The sequence below is a fragment of the Callionymus lyra genome, chromosome 5 (assembly GCF_982586985.1).
Source record: "Callionymus lyra chromosome 5, fCalLyr1.hap1.1, whole genome shotgun sequence".
Classification (NCBI taxonomy): domain Eukaryota; kingdom Metazoa; phylum Chordata; class Actinopteri; order Syngnathiformes; family Callionymidae; genus Callionymus; species Callionymus lyra.
Window position 1 is genome coordinate 11,682,751 of NC_141822.1, and position 26,591 is coordinate 11,709,341.

The window sequence follows — 26,591 nt, forward strand, 5'->3', positions numbered from 1 at the left end:
TTTAAAATATTAAATATGACTGATTGAAGAAGAGCTTCATCTCTGACACACACACACATCATAGATCAATCAAGGTTGGTAGTTACATTTTTATTTGTCAGATTATAAACCAGAAAATAATGTCACATGATCTCAGACCAAGAAGTCATTGAACGCACCACGACCTGCGTGGCGACGCTGGCAGACTCGCACTTTAAATAAAATCGCTCTTAATAAATATGGCCGACGAAGCTCTGGTTCTACTTCTGGCCGTCTTCCAGCTTCTCGTCCACCGACCTCCTGGCAAACAGGTGTGTGGGGTCGCGGCCTCTGAAGCCCGGCTGCACGTTGAACACGGGCATGTTCCTCCAGCTGGCCGGGTTGTCGAAAGCGCTGGGACCGCTGCCGACTGGACACGGTTTGTTCTGGACCAGCTGCAGAAAGGTCTCCATGTCGGGTCCCAGGCGAGCGATGAGCCCCGTGCGCACCGACGCCACCGTTTGGTCGTCGCAGGACTGCAGCACCTGCAGCAGCGTCGAGTAGTACCTGCAGCATACAAGGTTGAACTTTTGACTTCTAGGTACAAACGTAACAGAGACTACTGAGGAGAAACATTATAGTAACTGACTTGGAAGAAGATAAAGTACCGGAGAGTCCAAGGTAGAAACTCAAATTTATAAAAGTATTTTAGTCAGTTACAAATGTTGAACATTTGAAATGTAAAATTGATTAAAAAATAATGCTTATACATTTTTTTTTTAATTGAATCCTATATTTCTACATTAAAAGGTTGAATTTGTTTTTATTAAATAATTAAATGCAATAATTAGTATATTGAATTGTTTGAATACCATATTGGTATCTAAGCAGTTAGCAGAAGTTAGCATTAACAACTCTAAAATTCTATAAGCTAATGTAGCAGAAGTTAACATAAACAACTATAATATACCAGAAGCTAATGTAGCAGAATTTAACATAACTCTAACATACCAGAAGCTAATGTAGCAGAAGTTAACATAAACTACTTTAACATACTAGAAGCTAATGTAGCAGAAGTTAACATAAACAACTTTAATATACTAGAAGCTAATGTAGCAGAAGTTAACATAAACTACTATAACATACTAGAAGCTAATGTAGCAGAAGTTAACATAAACAACTATAATATACTAGAAGCTAATGTAGCAGAAGTTAACATAAACAACTATAATATACTAGAAGCTAATGTAGCAGAAGTTAACATAAACAACTATAATATACTAGAAGCTAATGTAGCAGAAGTTAACATAAACAACTATAATATACTAGAAGCTAATGTAGCAGAAGTTAACATAAACAACTATAATATACTAGAAGCTAATGTAGCAGAAGTTAACATAAACAACTATAATATACTAGAAGATAATGTAGCAGAAGTTAACATAAACAACTATAATATACTAGAAGCTAATGTAGCAGAAGTTAACATAAACAACTATAATATACTAGAAGCTAATGTAGCAGAAGTTAACATAAACAACTATAATATACTAGAAGCTAATGTAGCAGAAGTTAACATAAACAACTATAATATACTAGAAGATAATGTAGCAGAAGTTAACATAAACAACTATAATATACTAGAAGCTAATGTAGCAGAAGTTAACATAAACAACTATAATATACTAGAAGCTAATGTAGCAGAAGTTAACATAAACAACTATAATATACTAGAAGATAATGTACCAGAAGTTAACATAAACAACTATAATATACTAGAAGCTAATGTAGCAGAAGTTAACATAAACAACTATAATATACTAGAAGTAGCTATTGTAGCAGAAGTTAACATAAACAACTTTAATATACTAGAAGCTAATGTAGCAGAAGTCAAGATAAACTACTATAACATACTAGAAGCTAATGTAGCAGAAGTTAACATAAACAACTATAATATACTAGAAGCTAATGTAGCAGAAGTTAACATAAACAACTATAATATACTAGAAGATAATGTAGCAGAAGTTAACATAAACAACTATAATATACTAGAAGATAATGTAGCAGAAGTTAACATAAACAACTATAATATACTAGAAGCTAATGTAGCAGAAGTTAACATAAACTACTATAACATACTAGAAGCTATTGTAGCAGAAGTTAACATAAACAACTTTAATATACTAGAAGCTAATGTAGCAGAAGTCAACATAAACTACTATAACATACTAGAAGCTAATGTAGCAGAAGTTAACATAAACAACTATAATATACTAGAAGTAGCTATTGTAGCAGAAGTTAACATAAACAACTTTAATATACTAGATGCTAATGTAGCAGAAGTCAACATAAACTACTATAACATACTAGAAGCTAATGTAGCAGAAGTTAACATAAACTACTATAACATACTAGAAGCTAATGTAGCAAAAGTTATCATAAACTACTATAACATAATAGAAGCTAATGTAGCAGAAGTTAACATAAACAACTATAACATACTAGAAGCTAATGTAGCAAAAGTTATCATAAACTACTATAACATACTAGAAGCTAATGTAGCAGAATTTAACATAAACAACTATAATATACCAGAAGCTAATGTAGCAGAAGTTAACATAAACAACTATAATATACTAGAAGCTAATGTAGCAGAAGTTAGCATAAACAACTATAATATACTAGAAGCTAATGTAGCAGTTGCTAACATAGCTCACCTGTTGGGGAAGTGGGCGGGGACCTGCACCACCTCACCGATGGCGTCTGGGTTGGTGCGAGCGACGGTGCAGATGTCCAGCGAGGTGAAACATTCTTCCTGCACCTGAGATAGAAACAAATATGATGTCAGTGCTCACGGAGCATCGGCGTGACCTCGTCTGCTCACCTCGGCGATCATCCTCTGGAAGATGTTGCAGCGCCTGATGGTCTGGAAGACTTTGGAGGAGATTCCCTGAGCGATGCAGTGAAGACTCTTCTTCACAAAGGTTTTACCCTGAAGACCCAGAGCACAGGTCATCAGCTCACCTGTCACACCTGTCCGTCACAGAGGCGGCGGCGGGCGCCGCCAGCTCACCTCGGTGTTGAACATGGCGGCCGTCTGGAGGAAAAGCTCACAGATCTCGTGCATCCCGTCCGTGTCACAGGTGGAGTTTTCCAGGCAGGAGAAGAAGCCGCAGCCCACGGCGACAGCATCGTTCAGACACCGGGCCACGTCCGCTGCACAAGAACCACAAAGATTGAGTTATTATACATGGAATATACAGTGTTGACACAGATTGTACTACTGTACAGACATAGTCAGTTGTAGCAGTAGTATTTATATCAAGTTCTTGTAAAAGTACTGACACAAAAAACATTGTTGTACTAAGTCTTTAAAACTGAGCATCCGTTGCTGTTGCCAGAATGTTGTAAGAAAACAAAATGTACAATTCCAGATGTAATAATACTGCATTCTCAACAAGGGTCAAGGTAATACAAGTACTCCCCAAAAGTATAAAGAAAACTGAAATACCATCAGGTGCATTTCCTCAGCAGTAGTACTACAATGGAGTATTTAAACTTGGAGTGGTTGTAGAAATACTACTGATCTCCAAATAGTACTAATTATAGTAAAAAATGCAGTACACTTATTGTCAGTACAGTAGTAGCAGCAGTTATGAAGCAGTACATCTGACTGAATGGAGACATGTCAGGATAAATTGAAGCTGAAGAGTAAATTAAGTAAAAGTAATAGTATTTATTAATATTAGTATATATACTGCGAGTTATGGTAGCTGCAACAGAAAATATAAAGATAAAAGTACTTCTGGAAGTATTGATGAATGGTTTGAGTTAGTAACATGCAGTTACTGTATATTGACTATTCTATTCATAATATTATATATAATAATATATAATAGTATTCATAATTATTGTTGGTATGACCACTCGTTTTAGTAAAAGTGTTAGTTAGTAAACTTATTCTACAACTTAACTTACCCTGTGAGTATAAATACTTGTCAGTACCAACAGAGCAGTAGAAGCATTAGGAGTATTACTAATAAGGACCGAGTACTACATTACAAGTACGGGTCAGATGGAAGTACCAGGAGTACAAGGAGAAGACCGAGCGACACCGTTACTCACTCGGGCTGTTGGAGGAGAAGCGAGCCCGGCGAGGAGCCGCTTCCTCCGGCAGGAGCGTGACGGCGCAGGCGGTGGAGACGAGGAGCAGCAGCAGAGGAGCGGAGCAGGTGGTCGCCATCTTTGAGGTGGGTTGGAGGTCCAGGTGGAGGTCCGGCTGGTGTGACCCATCGCTGGCTCTCGCCGGTATTTAAGCGCGGTCCCGTCCAATCAGGAGGCTCCATTGAAAAAAACTAATGGCAAGTTTCCAGACACGCGTGCGCGGAAGTTCCAAATGACCGAGACCACAACAAGTTCCAAGACCGAGGTGACGTCACGTGTGAACGACCCGAACCTGACTTCACCTGGAACTCGCGGGTGTCCAGAAATAGTAGCCGGAAGGCAGTGGTTTTTATTCCGATCACGTGCAGGCCCACTGGACCGAGGCGAGAGACCTGGACGGACTTGGATCAGAACAGGACTTGAGTTGTGTGTCTTCGTCTCATGTGGATGTGTGTTTGTGTACACTACACACATGTGTTGTTGTTGATGGTAGAACTAGGCAACATGTTTATTTTTGTCTATACACTTTTGTTTTGTGTATCTGTGTGTGTGTGTGGGTGTGTGAGTGTGGAAAAATGTGTGTGTCTTATCTCCGTGTCATCAGGAAGCAGTGACCTGACGGCTTCTTTATTCCGCAGGTCTTTCTGATAATGATCTTAAAGCACTTCGATACACACACACACGCACACAAACACACACATTTCACACTTCAAGGCTTTCCAGAAGACACAACTTTAGGAACCTGACAATTCAGTTAGCTCAAGTGCCACAACTGATGATTGTAACACAACTTTACTAATGATAACTGTATCACAAGTATACAGACAACAACAAAACTGTACTGATGATTACTTACTATAAACAAATGTAACACAACAAAACTAATGTCAACTAAACTATCACTATACTTATAGCAACTTTGACACAACTTCACCCATGACCACTGTAGCATAACTGTACAGCAACTTTTACACAATTATACTGACAACAATTGCAACACAGCTATACTAATGGCGAATAAAACCCACTATACTGAAGACAACTATCATAAATATAATAACATCAACTGGACCACAAATATACTGATGACAACTGCCCCACAAATATACTAATTACAACTGTTACACAATTAATCCTATTAACTGTCAGAGAATAAAAGTATACCGTCAACAAGTGTAACACAACTATACTAATAAACAGCTGTTACACAAATATACTGAGATTCCACTCTGAGAACAAATGTAACACAGCTTTACAGACAGCGACTTTTTCAGGATTATAATGATGACAACTGTAACACAACTGTACTTATGACAACTTAAACACAACGATAATGAAGACAACTGGAACATATCAATACTAATGTGATATAATTATACTGATGACAACTCTTAGACAATCATTCTGCAAACAAAAGAAACACAACTGTTTCAATGACAGCTGTTACACAATACTAAACTGTAACTACTACAACTGGATGAAGCTGTAATAAAACTGTAGCAAAATTCACAACAAAACAGCTAATTGGTGACTTTTAACACAACTATACTGTTGATGACTTTTCAATAATTATAGTACACAATTACAGTATACTGTATAATCTATGCACAAATATATCGAAGACAACTGTAACACAATTATACTGATGACAACTGTAACAAAACTAGCTGGTAACTATGTTTATTTGTGTGAGTAAAAAAAAAAACACCATACATTGAAACACTAAAACTTTATTGGCACAGCTTGGGTGAACAGTTGCAGGTAAACTTCATCGTTGAAGTGTTCGGGCTGAGAAACAAATACACAATAACACAGACATGATGTAACTGGGATCAAAAAGCTCGATCCCACAACAGTGAATCAAGTTCATTTTTGCAGTGAGCCTGTGTCCAGGAAGTGGTCAGGGTTTAGCGGTTTGGAGTCTGAGAACTGCAGCAGCTGAGAGACCAAAACAAGTCGAACCCGCTAGAACTCCTGATCCCAGCCTGAGTCGTCGTCTGGAGGAGGATCGTCCGATTCTTCAGGGAAGAAGTCGAAGTTGCTGTTGTCCAGGGGTCCCTCCACCTGCCACACACACACACATATGCACACAAACAAACACAAACACACACTCACAAACATAGACACACAAACACACACTCACAAACATAGACACACACAAACACACACTCACAAACATAGACACACAAACACACACTCACAAACAGACACACAAACATAGACACACACTCACAAACATAGACACACACAAACACACACTCACAAACATAGACACACAAACACACACTCAAAAACATAGACACACACAAACACACACTCACAAACATAAACACACACAAACACACACTCACAAACATAGACACACAAACACACACTCACAAACATAGACACACACAAACACACACTCACAAACATAGACACACAAACACACACTCATAAACATAGACACACACAAACACACACTCACAAACATGGACACACAAACACACTCAAAAACAGACACACACAAACACACTCAAAAACATAGACACACTCACAAACATAGACACACACAAACACACACTCACAAACATAGACACACACAAACACACTCACAAACATAGACACACAAACACACACTCAAAAACATAGACACACACACTCACGAACATAGACACACAAACACACACTCAAAAACAGACACACAAACACACACTCACAAACATAGACACACAAACACACACTCAGAAACATAGACACACAAACATGAACACACACATGCACCAACACATTCAGATGTAGACACACATTCACAGACAAACACGAGAATACACAGGAACACACACATTAACATAAGCTGCAGGTCTGTGACTCTCACACACACACACACACACACACCGTGGGAGTGTATGGGGGGTCCAAGGTTCCCTGACGAAGACCCTCCCAGTTGAAACCTTCAAACCATCTGCCAGAGACAAATACGTGTTTCCATGACAACCACTTCAACTGTCTGAGTTTGGCTCTCACTTGTGTTTCTGGATGTCCTTCACTCCGTTCTTCTGGTTCCCTAGACGCTCGGACGGATTGTCCCTGGATACACACACAGGAACACACACATTTGTGCACATAAATGAACACAACACATACATGAACACATTTGTGTACAAAAGTGGACACATCAAACATCAACATCCACAAACACAAAAATTTGTGTGAACAAGCAAACACAACACACACATAAACACACAAACATGAACACAACACAAAACTAACACGAACATGAACGCAACACACACGGATCAAAGAAATGCTCAACAAAGACAGGGCTCCGGGTCAGGTGTGGGTCCAGGTCTGAGGGTCCTGACGTACCTGCAGAGCCTCTTGATGAGGTTGGCAGCACTCTTGGTGATCTTCTTGGGGAACACGATCATGTCGATGCCTCTCAGGATGATGTTGTAGGTCTTCATCGGGTCAGAACCAGAGAAAGGAGGACTGCAGGGACAGAGGTAAGAGTTCTGAACCAGACTAGACCTCCAAAGACCAGGGGTCTCTACTGGAAGAGTTCAGTAAAGTTGCTCTTCCGGATTGACACTGTGACCACCAGGACCCGGGTCACCTTCACCTGCCACTCAGGAGCTCGAAGACCAGGATGCCAAGAGACCAGCAGTCCGCCGAGCTGTCGTGACCCTTGTTGAGGATGATCTCCGGAGCCACGTACTCTGGAGTCCCACAGAAAGTCCAAGTCTTCTTGCCCAGGCCCACCTTTTTCGCGAAGCCAAAGTCCACCTGAGCGAGACCAGGAACAGGTGAGACCTGGACCTGAGTCCCCACTGGACCCTGACAGTACCAGTTTGGCGTAGCCCCTGTGGTCCAGGATGATGTTCTCAGGCTTCAGGTCCCGGTAGATGATCCCTCTGGCGTGGAGCAAGGCTAGAGCCTCGATCACGCAGCCTGTGTAGAACCGGGTCGTGCTGTCGTCGAAGGACCCCCTGAGACCAGCAACACATTTAGTCCCCCCTCCTTTCTGCAGATCTGCCCTTGAGCAACACAAACCTGTCCCTCAGGACCGTCCACAGTTCCCCCCCTAGACACACCTCCAGCAGCATGTACAGGTACTTGGAGTCCCTGAAGGTCCGGTAGAGCCTGAAGACCGATGGCTGTCAGGTGAGAGTGTGGCACGGGTGATTGACAGGTCGTACCTGATGATGAACGGGCTGTGAGCCTCCTTCATGATTCGGCGCTCAGACAGGATGTGACCCTGCTGACTCGTATCCAGGATGTGACGCTTCTTCAGGACCTTCAGGGCGAACGACCGGCTTGTGTCACTCTTCAGCTGGACCTGGACCACAAGATCAGAATTGTAACAGAAATCTAGAGATGACCAGAGAAGAGCAGAAGACCAGAAAAGACTAGAAGAACAGACAGCCGAAAGTACAGAGAATACAGAGAGAACAGAGAAGGACAAAATAATAGAAGAACACAGGATACAAGAGGAACAGAGGATGAAAAGTCCAGAGAAGAAAACCAGAAGACCATAGAAGAGCACAAGAATAGAGAAGACCTAAAGAAGAGAGAAGACCAGAAAATAGATAAGACCAGAAGACCATAGAGAACCAGAAGAATATAGAAGACCAAAAGAAGAGAGAAGACCAGAAGAATAAAGAAGAACAGTGAATAACAGGGAAGACCAGAAGAATAGAGAAAAAAAGAGAAGAACAGAGAAGAACAGAAGAAGATAGAAGTAAGTAAGTAAGTAAGTAATATATATTTATATAGCGCTTTTCGAGACCAGGGTCACAAAGCGCTTTAACAATCAAAACAATACTCAAAACAGTACATACTTCAAAGATCAAGACAACACCGAGAACAACACAGGAGTTCGAGAAATTCAAGGAAAAGCCTGCACAAATAGAAACGTCTTAAGAACAGAGTAGACCAGAAGAACAGAGAACACCAGACAAACAGAGAAGAACAGAGAAGACCAGAAGAATAGAGAAAACCAGAAAAATAACAGCTTAGAGAAGACCAGAAGAGTATGGAATACGAGCAGACCAGAAGGAAAGAGAAGATCAGAGAAGACCAGAGTGAATAAGATAGCAACTCTAGTACACTGAATGACAACCTTCTCATCTCTTCGAGACCTGGTACCAGGCAGGACCACGGAGAGGGTTCTTGTTGGACTCACCAGATCAACTCGGCTAAATCCTCCGACTCCAAGAGTGCAGATGTTGTTGAAGTCCTTCAGCGAGACTGAGGAGAAGAAGTCCTGCTCCGCCTGAAGGCTGGAGGACATCAGTGTCATCAGAATATAGACTGATTGAATTTAACATTTCTAACTTTGAATCTATTTATTAAAATGTTATTTTTAATCAATTGATGGTTTTATTAAAATAATTGAATTAAATTATGTCTCGATTGAAAAGTTGAATTTTCCTTTATGGAAAAAATTGAATTAAATTTTTTTTTTATTATTTAAATAATCATAAAAAATGTATTTTCTAAATTCAATTCATTTGACAGTGTGTTCCTACGTCGTCATGTGATCGTCTCTGCATCGCGTGATTGGCTGAAAGTTCGATCAAAAATCTGGTGGCCCTGATGCATTTTATATCGAATTTAAAAGGCTACAAATTAAAAGAAATATTGAATTATTTTTTTTATTGATCAGTTTTATCAAATTCTATGAGTAAAAATTAATTTAATATTTTATTTTAATAATAAAAAAAAATGCAAAATATTGAATTATAATATTGAAAAAAAATCCCCAGAAAACATTTGAAATATTCAAAATTCAGTGTGCATCCGTTGTCGTCACTCACTTGGCAGAGTACTCGTCACTCTCGCACTGTTTGTTGTTGACGTCGTCCAGACCTCCGATCAGCTGCTTGAACGACCTTCAACCAAACCACGTTAACATGGACTCAGACGGGCCCTTTCGAGGACTCACTCTCTGTCGATGACCAGACACGTGACGTCGCCCGTCGCCGTCACGCTCGCCGTCCGCACGTCCTCGCTGCAGTTACCATCGCCAGTTAGCAGTTCCTCGGATCAGCAACAGGGGTCGCTAGAATACCTCACCCCTTCAGCGCCTGCTCGCCGAACCAGTCTCCTTTCTTCAGGGTTTTCTCCGACGCCTGCTCTTCACCTGCCGAGTTCTGCTGCGACACTTTGACCTTCAGGAGGAAAAAAACACAAACGTTGAAGGAGCTGGAGTCGCATGAGGAACCTCGGACTCACCTGTCCTTCACTGATGATGAAGAAGGTGTCCCCCGTGGCCCCCTGGCGGATGATGTAATCTCCGTCGCTGTACCGGGTCTGACAGCAGAGGGCGACATGTTAGGCGTGCGTTAACGGAGCTAGCGTCGCGTCGTCACCTCCTCCAGGACGTCGGCTAGTTTGCTCAGGACGTCTTCGGGCAGCGACTTGAACGATGGGACGCTGCAAGGGGGGCGATAGCGAGCGTTAGCTTGGCTCACGGGTCATGTGTCCGATTCCAGGCGTTACCTGCGCAGGAATTCGGTGTACTGGGAGTGTTTTATGAGTCCGGTCCTCATCATGATGGTCTGGAAGCACTGGCGGTCGATGGCCCACAGCTTGATGTCCGTCAGAGCTGTGAACAGGAAGTCGGTGAATTCTCGTCGCTACACGAGCTGCGACAGGACTGAGGCTCTGGTCTGAGGCTCTGGTCCGAGGCTCCGATGGATGACTCGGCTCAGTCGGGCAATCGGGGCGACGAACCCCGATTAGAACTGGCCCATAGAGGAGCGTGACCCAAAATGGTTTTCTGAATAACATACTTGTTGAGTTGTAAGGTCTTTGTGTACGCTACTGGTTGCCATGGAAACAAGCACAGTATCCTTGAAAAGTGCTGGAGTTTTGTCCACTGGCGACAACAGAAAGAGCTCTAGTATATCAGCGCCGTCAGAATATTCAATGGATTGATTTAACATTTTCAATGTGGAAACTTGGAATCTTCTTATTACAATGGTGTTGTTTTTAAAGCATTTAATTATAATTAAATTAAATAATTGAATTAAATAGTTTCTATATTTAAAGGATGAATTATTTTCAATTATAACATTTTTATATTGAATTTAAAATGCTTTGAAATGAAAAATATTGAACCTAGAAACTTTATTTTTTAGTTATCGGTATAAGAATATCAAACTCTATGCGTAAAAAAAAAAAAAGTATATTGTTTTGAATTGTATAAAAAAATATAGAAATTATTGAATTAATTTATTCAGAAAATATATATATATTTTTTTATGTATCTAATGCTTTAAATAATTCATAAAGAAAGTTTTAAGTGTCAACATAAATTAAATTCAACCATCTAATATTTCGATGATACTGATATACTTCAATAGAACTTACAGTTTTGTGTGTGTGTGTGTGTGGGGGGGGGGGGGGGGGTGCGTGTGTGTGCGTGTGCGTGTGTGTGGGGGTGCGTGTGTGTGTGTGTGTGTGTGTGTGTGTGTGTGTCTGTACCTGTAACTGACGCGGTCCTGGTACAGTTGTACAGAATAGCCAGTTCTCCAAACACTTTTCCTGGTCCGATGCTGCAGAGCTTCTTCCCCTGTTTGGTCACCTCCACCTCCCCCTCTGAGACCAGAACCAGAACCATACATCAAGACAAGAACCAGACTGTTAAACGGGTCAACTTGGACCCAACACTCTACACTTGACCGCCCCCTGCTAGCCCGTAACACCGGTTCTGAAGGAAACCTCATGATCCTCTCAGACCTTCAGATCTTCAGGGGTACCTTCCAGCACGTAGACCATGGAGCCGTCGTCGCCCTCTCGGATGACACAGAAGCCTTTGGTCAGACTCGTCGGGTGCATGCAGTCCATGATCGTGAGGATCTGCACTTACAGGGGGGTCGGGGAGGTCAGAGGGGTCAGGCCCAGGCACGGACTAGAGCCGGTAGTCTTCACCTGCCCGTGCTCTAGGTGCTTCATGAAGTCGTTGTCCATTAGAGCCTTCTGGATCAGCTCACTGGACCTGCAGGGGGAGACGGATCAAATCTTCTGACCCAGGAACAGGTCCTGGTACTCACTCTTTGGTCTTGCTGTAGCTGGTGAGGGTGACGTCGGTCAGCTGGGACGGGTCCAGTCCGCTCGGCTCTGCGGAGATGGCCTGTCTCTTGGTGCGCTGGTCGGGTCCCGTCAACGTCTGGACCGCGGCGCCTGTGGGCCCCACAAACAGGGTCTGTAGGACTCCCTCGCACACCGACCCCCCCTGCTGGCCACGCACCTGCCGGGCCACTTGGGTTCTGCGGCTGCCTGCGGTGCCGGTCCAGCTCCACCTGCAGCTGTCGGATCAGGTCGTCTTTGGAGTCCAGCTCCAGCTCCAGCTCGTCGATCAGAGTGTCTCGCTGGCGCAGCTCCTCGATCTTCAGCTGCAGCGCCAGCTGCAGGTCACGCAGCGTCCCGCGGCTCCTCGGTGCTGCCATGGTGCCGCAATCTGGACAAGTCACAGGGATGAGGATCAGCACCTCCAGGTCTGACATGGTGGTTCTCTTTCAGGTGAGGGCGGATGCTGACCCAGGACTCATTTAATGTCAGCAGGGAGGAGTCCACGGGTCAGACCCGGGAGGAAAAATCATGAAGGGAATCATCAGCAGAAAAAATCATTTCATCATCTCTGATTAACTTTGACTTTATTGAACTTTTCCGCAGCTGACGTCATGAATATATAGTCTCAACAAGTTACGCACTCTCTCCTGAACACGAGCGGATGGATAATGTTGTTGAAAGATGATGAAGAAAAGACAAAGAAGCGTCTCACCTGCAGGAGCGTCGTTTTATCAGTGAGTGACTCTGAGCTCAGACGGCTGTCGCTGACAGCTCTACAAAATAAAAGCCTCGTACGAGGATCTCATCCATGCGTCAAGTTTCAGTCCGGAAAAAAAACAGTGTCACTTCCTGTCTCACATTTCCTCTTTTCGACGTTACAACTTTTATTTTCACATCTTCAAAAGTGTAAATGATGCAGTTCTGAGTTCCACCGCTCGATGGCGGAAGACTTAAAATTCCTGCTCAGGTCAGGCCGGATCTTACGTCACACCACAATAAGAAAGATGGCGGCGACGGTGTCGGACCACGAAGATGAGAAGTTTGAATAGTATCCTTTTATTCTTTATTATTAATCCAAATATCAACGACGAAGCAAACTTATATACTTTCATTTTGTCAACAATCGTTGACGGTTTTGTTAGATTTTGAGGTCTGAACTGCATTTTGATGACGCATAAATATAAATTATAGTAGAGTTGTACGGGAAGGTTGCGTCAAATGTTTTTAATTTCATATGAAAATAGTTTTAAATAAAATATAAGAGTATGCCTTAAAAAATTGGTTGTTTAATGTTGAGAATAGATACATTTAATCTTGATAATGATGTAAAAATAAAAATCTTTCGAATCTAAAAAACACAAGGAGCTTGATTTATTCTTGATGTTTCTGATATGGTTGCCGTGGCAACGGTCCTTCACTCTCTCTCAAGCTCTTTACACGTCCCGTTTCCTTCCTCGCATCTGGCGACCATTGCCCTTCGATCGCTGTCGCCGGACCGTGAGCCGAGGCGAGGAGGGGTCAACAAGCAGCTGACCTTGGAGGACAACACGCTGTCGGTGTGAGTCAACTGTGACATCATCGGTGTGAGATCTGTGTGCGTCTGGTGTTAACTCTGGTTCGTCTCAAAGGAAGTGGACCGCTGACACGGCGAGGGTCCTCCGCGTCTCCACCAACTCCTTCATGGACCACCTGATTCTGGTCCTGGAGACCATGCAGATGTTCAGCAGTGACTCCTGAGGACAGTCGGGTAGCAGATAGAAGACCCTCTTTGTGAAGAGTTTTACTGAGTATCAACAAACGCCACAGAGTGACTCTTACAGACCACATTTATAGTTGAACAACATCTCAAGATTTCAAATGAAGGAGAAAAGAAGAAGAAAATCACCTGCTGTCGCTCGGCTGTTCCCACGGCAACAACTGTCTTTTCCTCCATCATGAAAACCTTGAGTTGAGTGACTTGTCTCTCTCATCTATCATCTGAACCAGTAAATCCCTAAGTGACGTCTTAAGTTTCACTTCAAACCAACATGGAAGCTTCTTTGGATTTCGGTGCATTTTGAGACATTTTGGGATCAATCATCATGAACTTGTGTTTCGCATGTTTGTGATTTATTGTCTCACCAACTACAAAAGAATAAACAACATGAAAAGCTCAATAAAAGTCAATTTTAAAATGGTCTTCTTTCACATAAAGTAAAACCTGACAGCTCACGTGCAAAAACCTCACGTGTGTTGCCGTCACTCGACTTCAAACTCACTGAATCAGAAAAGTTCTGAGGAAGAGACTATCGGACCGGCGGCTCTGATGACATCATCACTCCTCAGGACAGGTGTGAGCAGATGGCGGTCCTTCACATCAGAAGTCGTCGTCGTCACAGATGTCCAGATACACGTCGAACGCTTCTCGGTTGCAGTTTCCATCCGGGGTGAAGACGTACTTGTGGAAGGTTCCGTCCACGCAGATGGCTGCGACACATTGACAGGAGTTACCAAACAAGACTAATCGTTGAAGATGTCAACATCAGCGACTCTCACCGATGACCGAGTTCACGTTCTTGGACGTGTTCTTTCCGAAGGCGCAGATGCAGGCGCACTCGGCCGGTACGGTGAAGCTGGCCAGAGACCACTGACTGTCCACATACTGACCGATCACTGGACCCACTTTCCCCACTCGAGCCAGGCTGGAGGAGAGACAGGGAGACGGGTGAGGGCGGGGCTCAAAGGTCAGAGGTCGAAGTTGGTCTTACGCTGAGCGACGGTTCAGTTTCGTGTCTTTCAGGGCGAAAATGTGGACGGTGCCTTTGTCGCTCGACGCGCAGAGAAATGATGAGTCGTGACTGAAGTTGATGCTGCGGAGACACACATGACAGACGTCAGTCACATGTCAGAGAGAGAGACAGTTGTCAATCACAGGTCAGAGTGAGAGAGACAGACGTCAGTCACAGGTCAGAGAGAGAGAGACAGACGTCAGTCACATGTCAGAGTGAGAGAGACAGACGTCAGTCACAGGTCAGAGAGAGAGAGACAGTTGTCAATCACAGGTCAGAAAGACAGTTGTCAATCACAGATCGGAGTGAGAGAGAGAGAAAGCTTTCAATCACAGGTCAGAAAGAGAGAGACAGTTCTCAGTCACAGGTCAGCGAGAGAGAGAGACAGTTGTCAATCACAGGTCAGCGAGAGACAGTTGTCAATCACAGGTCAGAGAGAGAGAGACAGTTGTCAATCACAGGTCAGCGAGAGACAGTTGTCAATCACAGGTCAGAGAGAGAGAGACAGTTGTCAATCACAGATCAGAGAGAGAGAGACAGTTGTCATCAGAGGTCAGAGAGAGAGAGAGAGAAATCTTTCAATCACAGGTCAGAGAGAGAGAGACAGTTGTCAATCACAGATCAGAGAGAGAGAGAGAGACAGTCGTCAATCACAGGTCAGCGAGAGAGAGACAGTTGTCAATCACAGGTCAGAGAGAGAGAGACAGTTGTCAATCAAAGGTCAGCGAGAGAGAGACAGTTGTCATCAGAGGTCAGAGAGAGAGAGACAGTTGTCAATCACAGGTCAGAGAGAGAGAGACAGTTGTCATCAGAGGTCAGCGAGAGACAGCTGTCAATCACAGGTCGGAGAGAGAGTGACAGCTGTCAATCACAGGTCAGAGAGAGAGAGAGAGAGAGAGACAGCCGTCAATCACAGTTTATGTCTGAGTTGTCACTAACCAGTAGAGGGTTGCCGGGTCAGTTCCTCTCCGCAGCTCCACCAGCTTGTCTCGGGTCGTGGTGTCGAACAGTCGGATCAACGTTCCTTTACGAGAAGCTGAAGCAGCGACACTTCCGGGCTGATTCAGGGCGACACAAGCGATCTCACTCTGGTGAGCGTTGATGGTGAACGGGGCCGACGACGTCCCGGGTTTGGTGTTGGACAGGTCCTGCAGAAGAAGACCGGTAAGATGTGTGTGTGAGCGAGAGTGTGTGTAAAAGTATGTCTCACCACCAGCTGCAGACTCCCGCACTTGTGTCCGGGGAAGAGCAGCAGTTGTTTCTCCAGACTGGGACAAAGGTCACACAGACCTGCAGACACACCAGAGACTCACTCATCAGCTGGTCAGCTTGAAGGCCATTTGAGCTGACGTTACATAAGCAAGACATTACTACAGACCTTTGGGATTGTCTCTGGTGTCAAACTCGAACAGCTTGACGGGGTTGTCGGGGAAACTGTAGACGTAGATCCGGTTCTTCAGCACGATGATGATCCTGTGGGCAAAGACGTTGTCAGGACAGCTGTCAGTTGGTTCACGGTTGCTGGTTTGAAGACCGACTTATCGTGTCTCATGCGGACCGCCAGGACTGGTTTGGTGAAGGTGAACTCGAGCACCAACTTGTCCTTGGGGTCCCGGGACTCGCGGGCGTCATCCCAGATCAGAACTGAAACACAACAGACGAGATGTTCGGTGTCGACACAGAAACTAACCGCGTCCTTCGCCCTGTGGCCCGTCAGAATCATGACCTCGCCTGACCTTGTCTGACCTCACCTGACCTCGCCTGACCTCGTCTGACCTCACCTGCCTGGCTAACATCTCACTTTTACCTGCGTTATCTTTCGCGTTATCTTTCTGGCTGCATCGGCGGCGCTTTTTACGAGACTTTACGCCTCCTCCTGGAATGAAACGTGACACGAGATCATCGCTGCGGGCTCGACCAGTTCTCTGCACTATCACTGCAACGCCGTAAATTCTCAGACCGAAGACAAACGTGTTAATTGTTCTTGTTTATTTCCTTTAGTAAAAATATTTAACTGATGGAAGGGAGTCAATATAGTTATTGTAAGTGTTTTAATCAAAATATGTTCTGAAATTATTATTATTATTAGGTAAAATTAGGTTAAGAAAATGTCAAAAGAATCTGTAATTTGTTAAAAAAAAAAAGGTTAAAACACTCACAAAAGGAAGCGACAGAAGATGGACGATTATGGAACATACAGAAACCTGTCAAGCACATTGAACAGCTCCAATCTCCACCAGAAACAAAGCTGCTTATTTATCTTTTCACCAGATAAAGCGAGGATATGAACATCAGATGCTTCTTTTTGAGAATTATGACACACATTTTTGCTTCAGGGACGCACACACATGACGTCAGCTCCGCTGCACGACTGTCATGGTGTAGTGTGAGTTCTATAACCATCATTAATGACAATTTCAACCCGAGTTTTTAGACTTTATCAGACAAGACGTCCTAAAAAGTCAGATTCATCTATAGCGGGTTTATAGCGGTTCAATTGCAAACTCCATAATCATGATCACATTTTCTTCTTCATCTTTAACTCATCTTTAAACAGAATTATTTCACTGTATTGTCACTTGTATTAACTATGGCAGTCAATAAGATGGCACTGGAAACTTTGTCCGATGACCAAAATCTATTTTATTGCCAATAAACATGAACAATTATTTTGCCAATAGACATAAAGATACACTCATAACGAGGAAAGCCATGACAGTCAGAAAATTATATTTATATCTTACAGTAAAATAAATGAATGAAAATAATCTATTCAAATATGAATGAATGGAAAAGTAATACAATAAAAAAAGAATAAACAAACCGTTTGGGCTGCAGTTCCATTTGAAACATTTCACCTCACCTGAGATCTCAGAGAACCTGGGGTTGACTCCGCCTCCCACAATGGCCAGCAAGTTGGAGCGGTGCAGCATGGAGCACAGCGCCACGCTGCCGACCTGCTCGTGATCTGACAGAGGACAGAAGCGACACATGAGCGTCATGAAGACACATGATGGTCACAGACACACACGTGAGTGTCATGGTCTTGTGAACAAGCTTGTACCTGTTTTTCTGTTGGTACTTTTTCAGTAGCTCTAAAAATAAATTCACTTTTTTGTATGAATTCATGGTCTTCTCAATTATTGTTTTAAAAAAAGAATTAATAATGAAATGTAGAGGCAGGATTGTCAAGTATTTGAATAACCGGGGTGTATTGTGACGTCATCAGACATCAGCAGGACTCACCCAGGTGACCTTTCTCCATCAGAGGCTCCACGTTGTAGATCCTCACACCCGTCTCCATCGCACAGCAGAAACAACCTGAGACGAGTCATTCACAATCAATCACTCATTTACATTAAATTTATTTACTTTTCTTTAAAATAGCTAATAATGGCGAAATTAACTTCAGTAGTAAATAAATTAAAGTAATGAATACCTAAAAGTTGAACAGTAAGTTATCACAAGATAAATGGTGTTCATTATTTATTTTTGCTACTTAAGTTTTATTTAATGATTTTTAAAACGATTTTATTATAATTAATTATAAATATAAGAAAATATATTATTGATGACGTCACTCTTGGGTCTCCAGTCACTCGCTTGTTGTTGTTGTTGTTTTGTTACTCAAATCAGAAATGACGACACATATTCACGTCAAATACACAATCGTTTTAAACACTTTCGTGTTCACCTCAAAACACACGATGTTAACACTTAATTCAATTCAATTCAATTTTAAACCTGAACATCACACTTGTTGTTAGCATTAGCAGCTAGCTCACTCTGGTCCTGGTTGAACTGCAGGCTGTTGACTCCTCTCTGCTGAGTCATGGTTCCGCTCACAAGATGGTTCCGACACACTTGTGCTTCGGTTGTGTCGGGACGACGAACCCGGGCTCGAGGGTCCGGTCCAGGGCCGAGACAGACGTTCTGTCTCTCGGAGAGATGAGAGGACACTAACAGGGAGCTAACAGGCTAACTACCGAGCCGCTAACATCACGTCCATCTTTTGACACTTTGGATCAACTCGAACTCTAACAAAACGAACCGTCGAACAGAGAAAAAAAACAATCGTCACGACTTGTTTTGTTTTTACACGCGTGACGTCACTCACACGTGTTTCCGCTGTTCTGGTTCAAGAACTCCTGAAAGTGCGGAAGTTATAAAAATAATTTCACATTAAAGTGTCCAGACTTTGAAGATGACAAGAGAACCTTAGTGACGTAATCGATTCCATATCACAAAGATTATGGCCAACATTACTGAACAATTTTCATCTGAACAGTATTTGTTCTTGACAAAACACTTTCTATAGCATTCATTTATTCAGTGTCACCACAGCAATCTGTTATTCACACACTTGTCACCACAACGAAAGTGATGTGTCACTCACACACTCGTCACCATGACAACTATGGCCAACTATTTGTCACTCACATAATTGTCACCATGACAACACTTAGGTTTCACTAAAAGTCACCATGATGACACATATGTCTCACTCACACTTGTTACCGTAATGACACTTTAGTTGTCACTATGACAACAATGATGTGTCACATCCTACTCCGCTAAAGAACTTTTAACTTTAACAGAAGCCTTTAATTTTGAGCAACATGTTTCTGAACCCACTCATCAAAAAGGCCAGACTTTAGACTTAGTTTTTACTCTTGGCCTGAACATTTCTAATGTATCTGTACATGATGTCCATGTGAGTGATCATTCTCTTGTCTTGTTTAACCTGGACTTCATCCTTGAACCTAAGCCTTTGAAAGTTAGGTCTCAGAGGTGTGTTATCTCAGCCGATACTGCAGACATTTTTTCTGCTATGTTTGACCCTCTTTCCTTTGATGACTGCCTAAATGTGGACAGTTTGATTCGCTGTTTCACTACTCATTGTGTTGAAATACTGAGTCAAGTGGCACCTGTTAAATCGAACGTGAAAATTCAGAAAAAACGGTGCCCTTCGACAAATGAAGATCTCCTATGTCTGAAGAGACTTTGTCGAAAGACTGAGCATCTCTGGAAGTCCACTAAACTTGAGATGCACAGACTTCACCTCAGGGATCTGATGTCTTCATACAATGAGATGTCGGAAACTGCCAGATCTGATTACATCAGAAAACTGGTAGCAGCAAGTAAGAAGCTCCTCAAATCAAGCCTGTCTTCTGTGATGCTGACAGCAATGCATTGTTGAGATTTTTCATTGACAAAATTAAATTGATCAAAGAGAAAATCTCTCCCCCTTTGTGTGGAACCCATGCTGTCTCTGAGCCCCTCTCCTCCTCTTGGTCTTCCTTCAGTGCTGTATCTCTGGGTGATATTTCGGCACTAGTGAACAAGATGAAACCCTCCTCTTGCTCAGATCACGTCCTTTCTTGCAGGCTTTTTATAAAAGTAATTGATGTAATTGGGCCCTGGGTTACCTATATGGTAAACCTCTCCCTTTCCACAGGGTTTTTCCCAATGCATTTAAACATGCCATTGTGGAGCCTTTGCCCAAAAAGCCAGGCTTAGACTTGACTGACCTCAGTAATTTCAGGCCTATTTCTAAGCTCCCTTTCTTGTCCAAGATCTTGGAGAAGGTGGTGTCTGAGCAGCTGTCTTTGTTCCTGGATCAGAGCGACATTCATGAGAAGTTTCAGTCTGGTTTCCGTAAACATCACTCTACAGAGACAGCCTTACTGAAAGTGTCCGGTGACATCATGTTGTCGGCTGATTCTGGTCAATAAACTGTTCTGGTTCTCTTTGTCCTCAGCCTCAGACACAGTTAATCACCAGATCCTGCTGATCTGAGAAGACTTGAGGGATGAAGGGGGACTGTCTGGGTCTGTGTTAGAATGGTTCTCATCTTACCTTTCTGGGCGCAGTTTTAGTGTATCTGCCAATCAAATGAGGTCTGAATCATCGGATCTGTTGTGTGAAGTCCCTGAAGGTTCTGTTATGGGGCCTTTATTGTTTTTGCTGTACTTGATTCCCCTCGGTAAAATCATTCTAAGATTTCCTGATGTTTTTTATCACATTTTTGCCTTTGACATCCAGCTCTACTGCAGCTCTACTGCTCTTTTGATCCAACTGAGCCCCAGAGGCTGAACAGCTTAGTCAATTGTTTGCTATAAATCAAACAATGGCTGAGTGAAAACACTTTGCAGCTAAATATGGACAAAACTGAAACTCTGGTGATTGCTCCTGATGATAAGGTTCCAGGGTTGAGTCAGTACTTGAGTGACTTAGGTCAGTCTGTCAAACTGAGCCTGAGAAACCTGGGTGTTGTATTTGACAAAGACATGTCTCTAGTTGGACACTGCAGAAAACTGACCAAAAACTGTTTCCTTTAACTGAGAAAAATCTCTAAACTTAGGGAAATTATGTCATAACATGATCCGGAGCTTATAATCCATGCGTTTGTTTCTTCTCGTCTGGACTATTGCAACAGTTTGTTTTCATGTCTTAACAAGAAGGATCTGTCTCGCCTGCTGTTGATACAAAACTCTGCAGCGAGAATTCTGACCCGCTCTAGTAGAAGAACTTACGTTTACCCGATCATTAAAACTCTTCACTGGCTTCCAGTTTCTTTCACGATCAACTTTAAAATTCTGGTTCTTACTTTCAGATCTATTCATGGTCAAGCTTACATCACTGATCTGATCCAGCCTTATAACCCAGCTCGGGCTCTGAGGTCTGTGGATCAGAATCTACTGATGGTTCCTCGCACACAGTTCAGGACCAGAGGAGAGAAATCCTTCCAGGCTGTTGCTCCTAAGCTTTGGAACGATCTTCCTCTCTCTGTGTTTGATGATCTACTGACTCCTTCAAGAAACATCTTAAGACTTTTTTATTTGTTCAGGCTTTTCCTTGATTTTCTGGAACTCCTGTGTTGTTCTCAGTGTGATCTTGACCTTTAAAGTATATCTTTTATTGAGTATTGTTTTGATTGTTTAAGCGCTTTGTGACCCTGTCTGGAAAAGCGCTATATAAATACAAATTACTTACTTACTTACTAACTAAAGTTGTCACCATAAAATAATGATTTTGTTATTCACACACTCGTCATCATGATGACAATAAGGTAACATTCACACTCGTCACCATGACAACATTTATGTTTAACTAAAGGTCGTCAACATCCTGACACTGATTGTCCAGTCACATGCTCATCACCATGACAACACTTGGGTTTCACTAAAAGTTGTCACCACGATGACACATATGTGTCACTCACGTACTTGTAACCATGACAACAGGTGTGTCACACTTGTCACCATGACGACATTGTGGTGTGAGAGTGATAACTAAGCAGATATTTTTGTGTGGACTGGTCGACATAAAAGCTTAAATTTCTTGGTAAAAGTCTAATCAGGTTTCAAGTGGAGGCCAGTGATGATGATGATGGTGATGATGATGTGATTGGAGCAGGAAGTGATCAGTATCATCTTTCAGAGTGACGGCTGCCTGTGTGGAAAATGAGGATTAGATTCCCGCCAAAAACTACAACAAACCCTCATCAGACGTCTCTGACAATCTAACGAGCGATGAGGTCATCGACGATTAACTTCCAAATCGACTTTAATCCGATCCAAGGAAATCAGGAGGACAATAAAAGGTCCGGCAGATTTAAGGGCCGGCATCGATTTCAGGGTCGCGCCGGTGAAGAGAGTCGGCGCCGGGCTGCGACGCGTAAATCTGTTTTCATCAAGAATGATTCTCCACTTAGCTCTTCTACTTTGAATCACACCGGCTTGACATTGACGCTGAGCTTCTCCCTGTCAATCACACGTCACACAAGTGACACTCGACAGCCGCTCTTTCACCTGCGACCGTCCACCGGGGTGTTATTGAAGCCGCAGACACTTCACTGACGGGAAGAACGGCCAAACCAAAATGATCACACACAATAAATCAGACATAAAAAACTATTGATCCAGACGACTGTACTCACATGCACCACAGGGGGCGCATCTGCACCAATATTCTTGATAAAGAAGAGACTCAGTGTGTCAGTGAAGAACAGTGAGGTTCATGGTGGGTGAGGCAGATTTACAAATATATTAACCCAGCTGAAAAGGAACACACTACAGAACAACATACCCATCAGTGTTGCGTAAAGACAGAGGAAGACCAGTGATGAAGTCTATTGTAAGGTGGGTAGGTAGAACTTTATTTTACTAAATTGTTTTTTTCTAATTAGCCACAGCAAATACAGCAATTTTCATTAATTAAATAATAAAATAAGAACAAGAGAAATAAAGAGAAAGAACGAGATGATACAATCTAAAGATAAAGATAAAGAACATGGATCATAGAAAAATAACCAAGACAAAGGATACAAAGACTAACATAGAACAGAACATCCAGATACTTTCACTCCACTCCTGCCCCCGAACTCAGAATTGTACAATTGAATAGCCCGAGGAATGAATGAGTCCCTGAGTCTATTAGTTTTGCACCTGGGTAGGAGCATTCGTGCACTCATTCTGCTTCTCTGCTCACTGATGACAGTGTTCAGAGGATGACTGTCATCATCCAACCCATCTTTTATGGATACAGATATATTTGACCCTGACCCGGGATGAAATCTAAAAAACTGATGCTAAACTAAACTCCCAGAAAGTGCTTGGGCAGATTCGGAAAAAAGACAAGGATGTCGTCCAGAACCGACCTGGACAAACTGGTTCAGCATATCACGTAACAATTATTGGTCATTTATGCAACACTATTTATGCAATAGACTCAGGGACTCATTCATTCCTCGCGCTATTAGGCTGTTTACTTCTGAGTCTGGGGGCAGGAGTGGAGCGGAAAAATAATTATATTCTATGTAATCTTTGTATCCTTTTCTTTGTTATTTTTCTTTGATCTATGTTCTTTATCTTTAGATTTAGATTGTGTCATCTTGTTCTTTCTTTTTATTTCTCTTTGTTCTTGTTCTTATTTTTATGAATAATCGTCTGTATTGCTGCGTCTAATTGGAAAAACAATTTCCCGAAGGAGACCTCCTGAGGGATCAATCATTTGTTCAGGCTTTTCCTTGATTTTCTGGAACTCCTGTTGTGTTATCAGTTTTATCTTGATCTTTAAAGTATATACTTTATTGAGTATTATTTTGATTGTTTAAGCGCTTTGTGACCCTGGTCTGGAAAAGTGCTATATAAATAAAAATTACTTACTTACTTACTTACCTATCTTTAGATTTAGATTGTTTCATCTTGCACTTTCTTTTTATTGAACTTTGTTCTTTGAATCTATCGTCTGTGTTGCTGGAAAAAAAACAATTTCCCGAAACAGTTGTGTAACTACTAAAAAGGTGTCAGTCGAGGGGGGCGTGGTCTGGCTGTGACTGACAGGTGGATACGGACCAGAACCACAAATCCAGGTCATCGTCATCATCATCCTCACTAACGAGGTGGATTCTCAGGAAGGGTCGCGCAACAACTCGTTCATCATCGTGTCTCCTCCGAGCTCCTGCGGCGTTCCTGCTCACGTTCATTAACAGGCGGTGCTGACGGTCGCGGGCCCCGGGGGACCCTGCTCCACTTCTGCGGCTCCTCGTCCCACTTTAGTCGTCTCCGGAGGAACAAGACTATCGATCCAGCATCATGTCAGCCTACAGGAGGCGCTGTCGACCTGGTTCCAGTATCAATCGCCTCCAGTGTGAAGTTTTCACCTGTGAGATGATGTCATCAAAGTGAGCTGCTCAGGTCATGTGACCCATTGTCCTTTTAAAATAAACTGAACTGAACTGACAGTAGAGGTCACCGTCTAATGTAGTTTAATGAATTTAGACGTGTGTGTGTGTGGATGTGTGTGTGTGGATGTGTGTGTGGGGGTGTGTGTGTATGTGTGTGTGTGTGTGTGTGTGTGTGTGTGTGTGTATGCGTGTGTGTGTGTGTGTGTGGATGTGTGTGTGCATATGTGTGTGTGTGTGTGTGTGTGTGTGTGTGTGTGTGTGTGTGTGTGTAGCCAGTAGAATGTTTTCCAAGTGTCTTTGAAAAATTTCTGGACCAGCCGGTGCCTGTAAACCAGAAGAAATCTAAACAAGAACCAGATCAAACAAGTAAAAAAAGTGAGTGTGTTGTGAGAGAATGTGCGTGTGTGTGTGACTAAATGTTTGCCAGCGTGTGTGTCTGTGAGAGAGAGTGTGTGTGACTACATTTTTGCCAACCTGTGTGTCTGTGAGAGAGTGTGTGTTTGACTAAAGATTTGCCAACGTGTGTGTATGTGAGTGGGTATAAGGATGTGTGTGTGTCTATGCCTGAGTGAAAGTGTTAAGGAAATGTTGTGAGTCTGCTGCTGTCTTCAACACTAATAAAGACCTTTATGGTGGTGATCGCACATTTTTAGCACACTGAATATTAAAAAACGCACAGAAGCAGGAATACACACTCGTATACACACAAACATTATATCACACAAAGAGCCTGAAACATGGAATGATAATATCCATTAATTTGATTCACATTAAAATCGTCCATTAAGCTTGTCGACATGAAGGCGGAAATGAAAGCGGTTTGCCACACACACACAAACGCACAAAAACGCACACACACGTGCACGCCCACACTCACACAGACGCACACACATACACACAGACACAAAAGTATTTATTAGCGTCCCTCACTGTGTATGGAGATAAACGGAGTAAACAGATACACTTTGTGAACCTTAGATCTGATTCATGAGTAATTAATTGATAGACATCGTCAACCTTCTGCTTCCCTTTGTTGACTCTTAAGCTCCAGCAGATTCAGCTCAGCCGCCTCTATGAGTCATTGACTCCAACAAGATCCAGACATCCAGGGACGAGTCTTTTGAGTTGGTGTTCAAATCCTGTGACGAGTCAGAGGATTTTGACAATATAAATGGCTGCAGAGAACCTTGAGTCACAGGAGTTTGATGATAGAAATGACTGTAGAAGAGTCATGAGTCACAGGAGTTTGAACGTATAAATGAGTATAAAAGAGCCATGAGTTACTGGAGTTTGAAGATATAAATTACTGTAGAAGAGTCATGAGTCCCAGGAGTTTGAAGATAGAAATGACTGTAGAAGAGTCATGAGTCACAGGAGTTTGAACATATAAATGAGTATAAAAGAGCCATGAGTCCCAGGAGTTTGAAGATAGAAATGACTGTAGAAGAGTCATGAGTCACAGGAGTTTGAACGTATAAATGAGTATAAAAGAGCCATGAGTTACTGGAGTTTGAAGATATAAATTACTGTAGAAGAGTCATGAGTCACAGGAGTTTGAAGATATAAATGACTGTAGAAGAGTCATGAGTCACAGGAGTTTGAACGTATAAATGGCTGTAGAAGAGTCATGAGTCACAGGAGTTTGAACGTATAAATGGCTGTAGAAGAGTCATGAGTCACAGGAGTTTGAACATATAAATGACTGTAGAAGAGTCATGAGTCACAGGAGTTTGAAGATATAAATGACTGTAGAAGAGTCATGAGTCACAGGAATTGGAACATTTAAATGACTGTAGAAGAGTCATGAGTCACAGAACTTTAGCTGGAAGAACTAAAGGATGTTCCTTTAGTTGACTCAAGAGTCACTGTCAAAAGTTTGAGTGACACCAGGTGAGTCAGCAGGAGTGAGTCTCAGCCGGCGCTCCGGCACAAGTGTGAATATATTCAGCGGC

At 42.6% G+C, this 26,591-nt stretch overlaps 4 protein-coding genes across 6 annotated transcripts; 1 reads left to right on the forward strand and 3 right to left on the reverse strand.

The window, feature by feature from the left end:
• Positions 1-11: 11 nt before the first annotated feature.
• On the reverse strand, positions 12-4,213 carry stc1l (stanniocalcin 1, like). The gene is made up of 5 exons (XM_087790903.1): positions 4,084-4,213; positions 3,032-3,174; positions 2,843-2,950; positions 2,676-2,779; positions 12-525 (listed from the first exon to the last, which is right to left on the reverse strand). The coding sequence occupies exons 1-5, from the start codon at positions 4,199-4,201 to the stop codon at positions 240-242; spliced, it is 759 nt and encodes a 252-aa protein (XP_087647029.1). The 5' UTR covers positions 4,202-4,213; the 3' UTR covers positions 12-239.
• A 1,681-nt stretch (positions 4,214-5,894) lies between these two features.
• On the reverse strand, positions 5,895-12,965 carry LOC148079368 (cGMP-dependent protein kinase 1-like). 2 transcript variants are annotated; one of them, XM_087790904.1, is made up of 21 exons: positions 12,893-12,965; positions 12,359-12,568; positions 12,162-12,291; positions 12,040-12,106; positions 11,868-11,967; positions 11,593-11,706; positions 10,606-10,711; positions 10,476-10,539; positions 10,339-10,416; positions 10,180-10,274; positions 10,049-10,114; positions 9,921-9,995; positions 9,287-9,383; positions 8,301-8,440; positions 8,155-8,244; positions 7,949-8,090; positions 7,724-7,887; positions 7,471-7,593; positions 7,129-7,191; positions 7,000-7,066; positions 5,895-6,186 (listed from the first exon to the last, which is right to left on the reverse strand). In XM_087790904.1, the coding sequence occupies exons 2-21, from the start codon at positions 12,555-12,557 to the stop codon at positions 6,088-6,090; spliced, it is 2,079 nt and encodes a 692-aa protein (XP_087647030.1). In that variant the 5' UTR covers positions 12,558-12,568; positions 12,893-12,965; the 3' UTR covers positions 5,895-6,087. The 2 variants fall into 2 exon arrangements, with proteins under 2 accessions (XP_087647030.1, XP_087647031.1); XM_087790905.1 differs by lacking the exons at positions 12,162-12,291; positions 12,359-12,568; positions 12,893-12,965 and having other exon boundaries at positions 11,868-11,972; positions 12,040-12,087.
• Positions 12,966-13,155: 190 nt separating this feature from the next.
• lage3 (L antigen family member 3) lies at positions 13,156-14,341 on the forward strand. The gene is made up of 3 exons (XM_087790908.1): positions 13,156-13,228; positions 13,610-13,738; positions 13,809-14,341. The coding sequence occupies exons 1-3, from the start codon at positions 13,185-13,187 to the stop codon at positions 13,915-13,917; spliced, it is 282 nt and encodes a 93-aa protein (XP_087647034.1). The 5' UTR covers positions 13,156-13,184; the 3' UTR covers positions 13,918-14,341.
• On the reverse strand, positions 14,268-19,067 carry wdr45 (WD repeat domain 45). Of its 2 annotated transcripts, XM_087790906.1 has the most exons (11): positions 18,734-19,067; positions 18,195-18,269; positions 17,812-17,916; positions 16,756-16,824; positions 16,487-16,592; positions 16,327-16,421; positions 16,159-16,238; positions 15,888-16,096; positions 14,928-15,029; positions 14,716-14,861; positions 14,268-14,646 (listed from the first exon to the last, which is right to left on the reverse strand). In XM_087790906.1, exons 1-11 carry the CDS (start codon positions 18,780-18,782, stop codon positions 14,537-14,539), a joined length of 1,146 nt encoding a protein of 381 aa, XP_087647032.1. In that variant the 5' UTR covers positions 18,783-19,067; the 3' UTR covers positions 14,268-14,536. The 2 variants fall into 2 exon arrangements, with proteins under 2 accessions (XP_087647032.1, XP_087647033.1); XM_087790907.1 differs by lacking the exon at positions 16,756-16,824 and having other exon boundaries at positions 18,734-19,066.
• Positions 19,068-26,591: the final 7,524 nt, after the last annotated feature.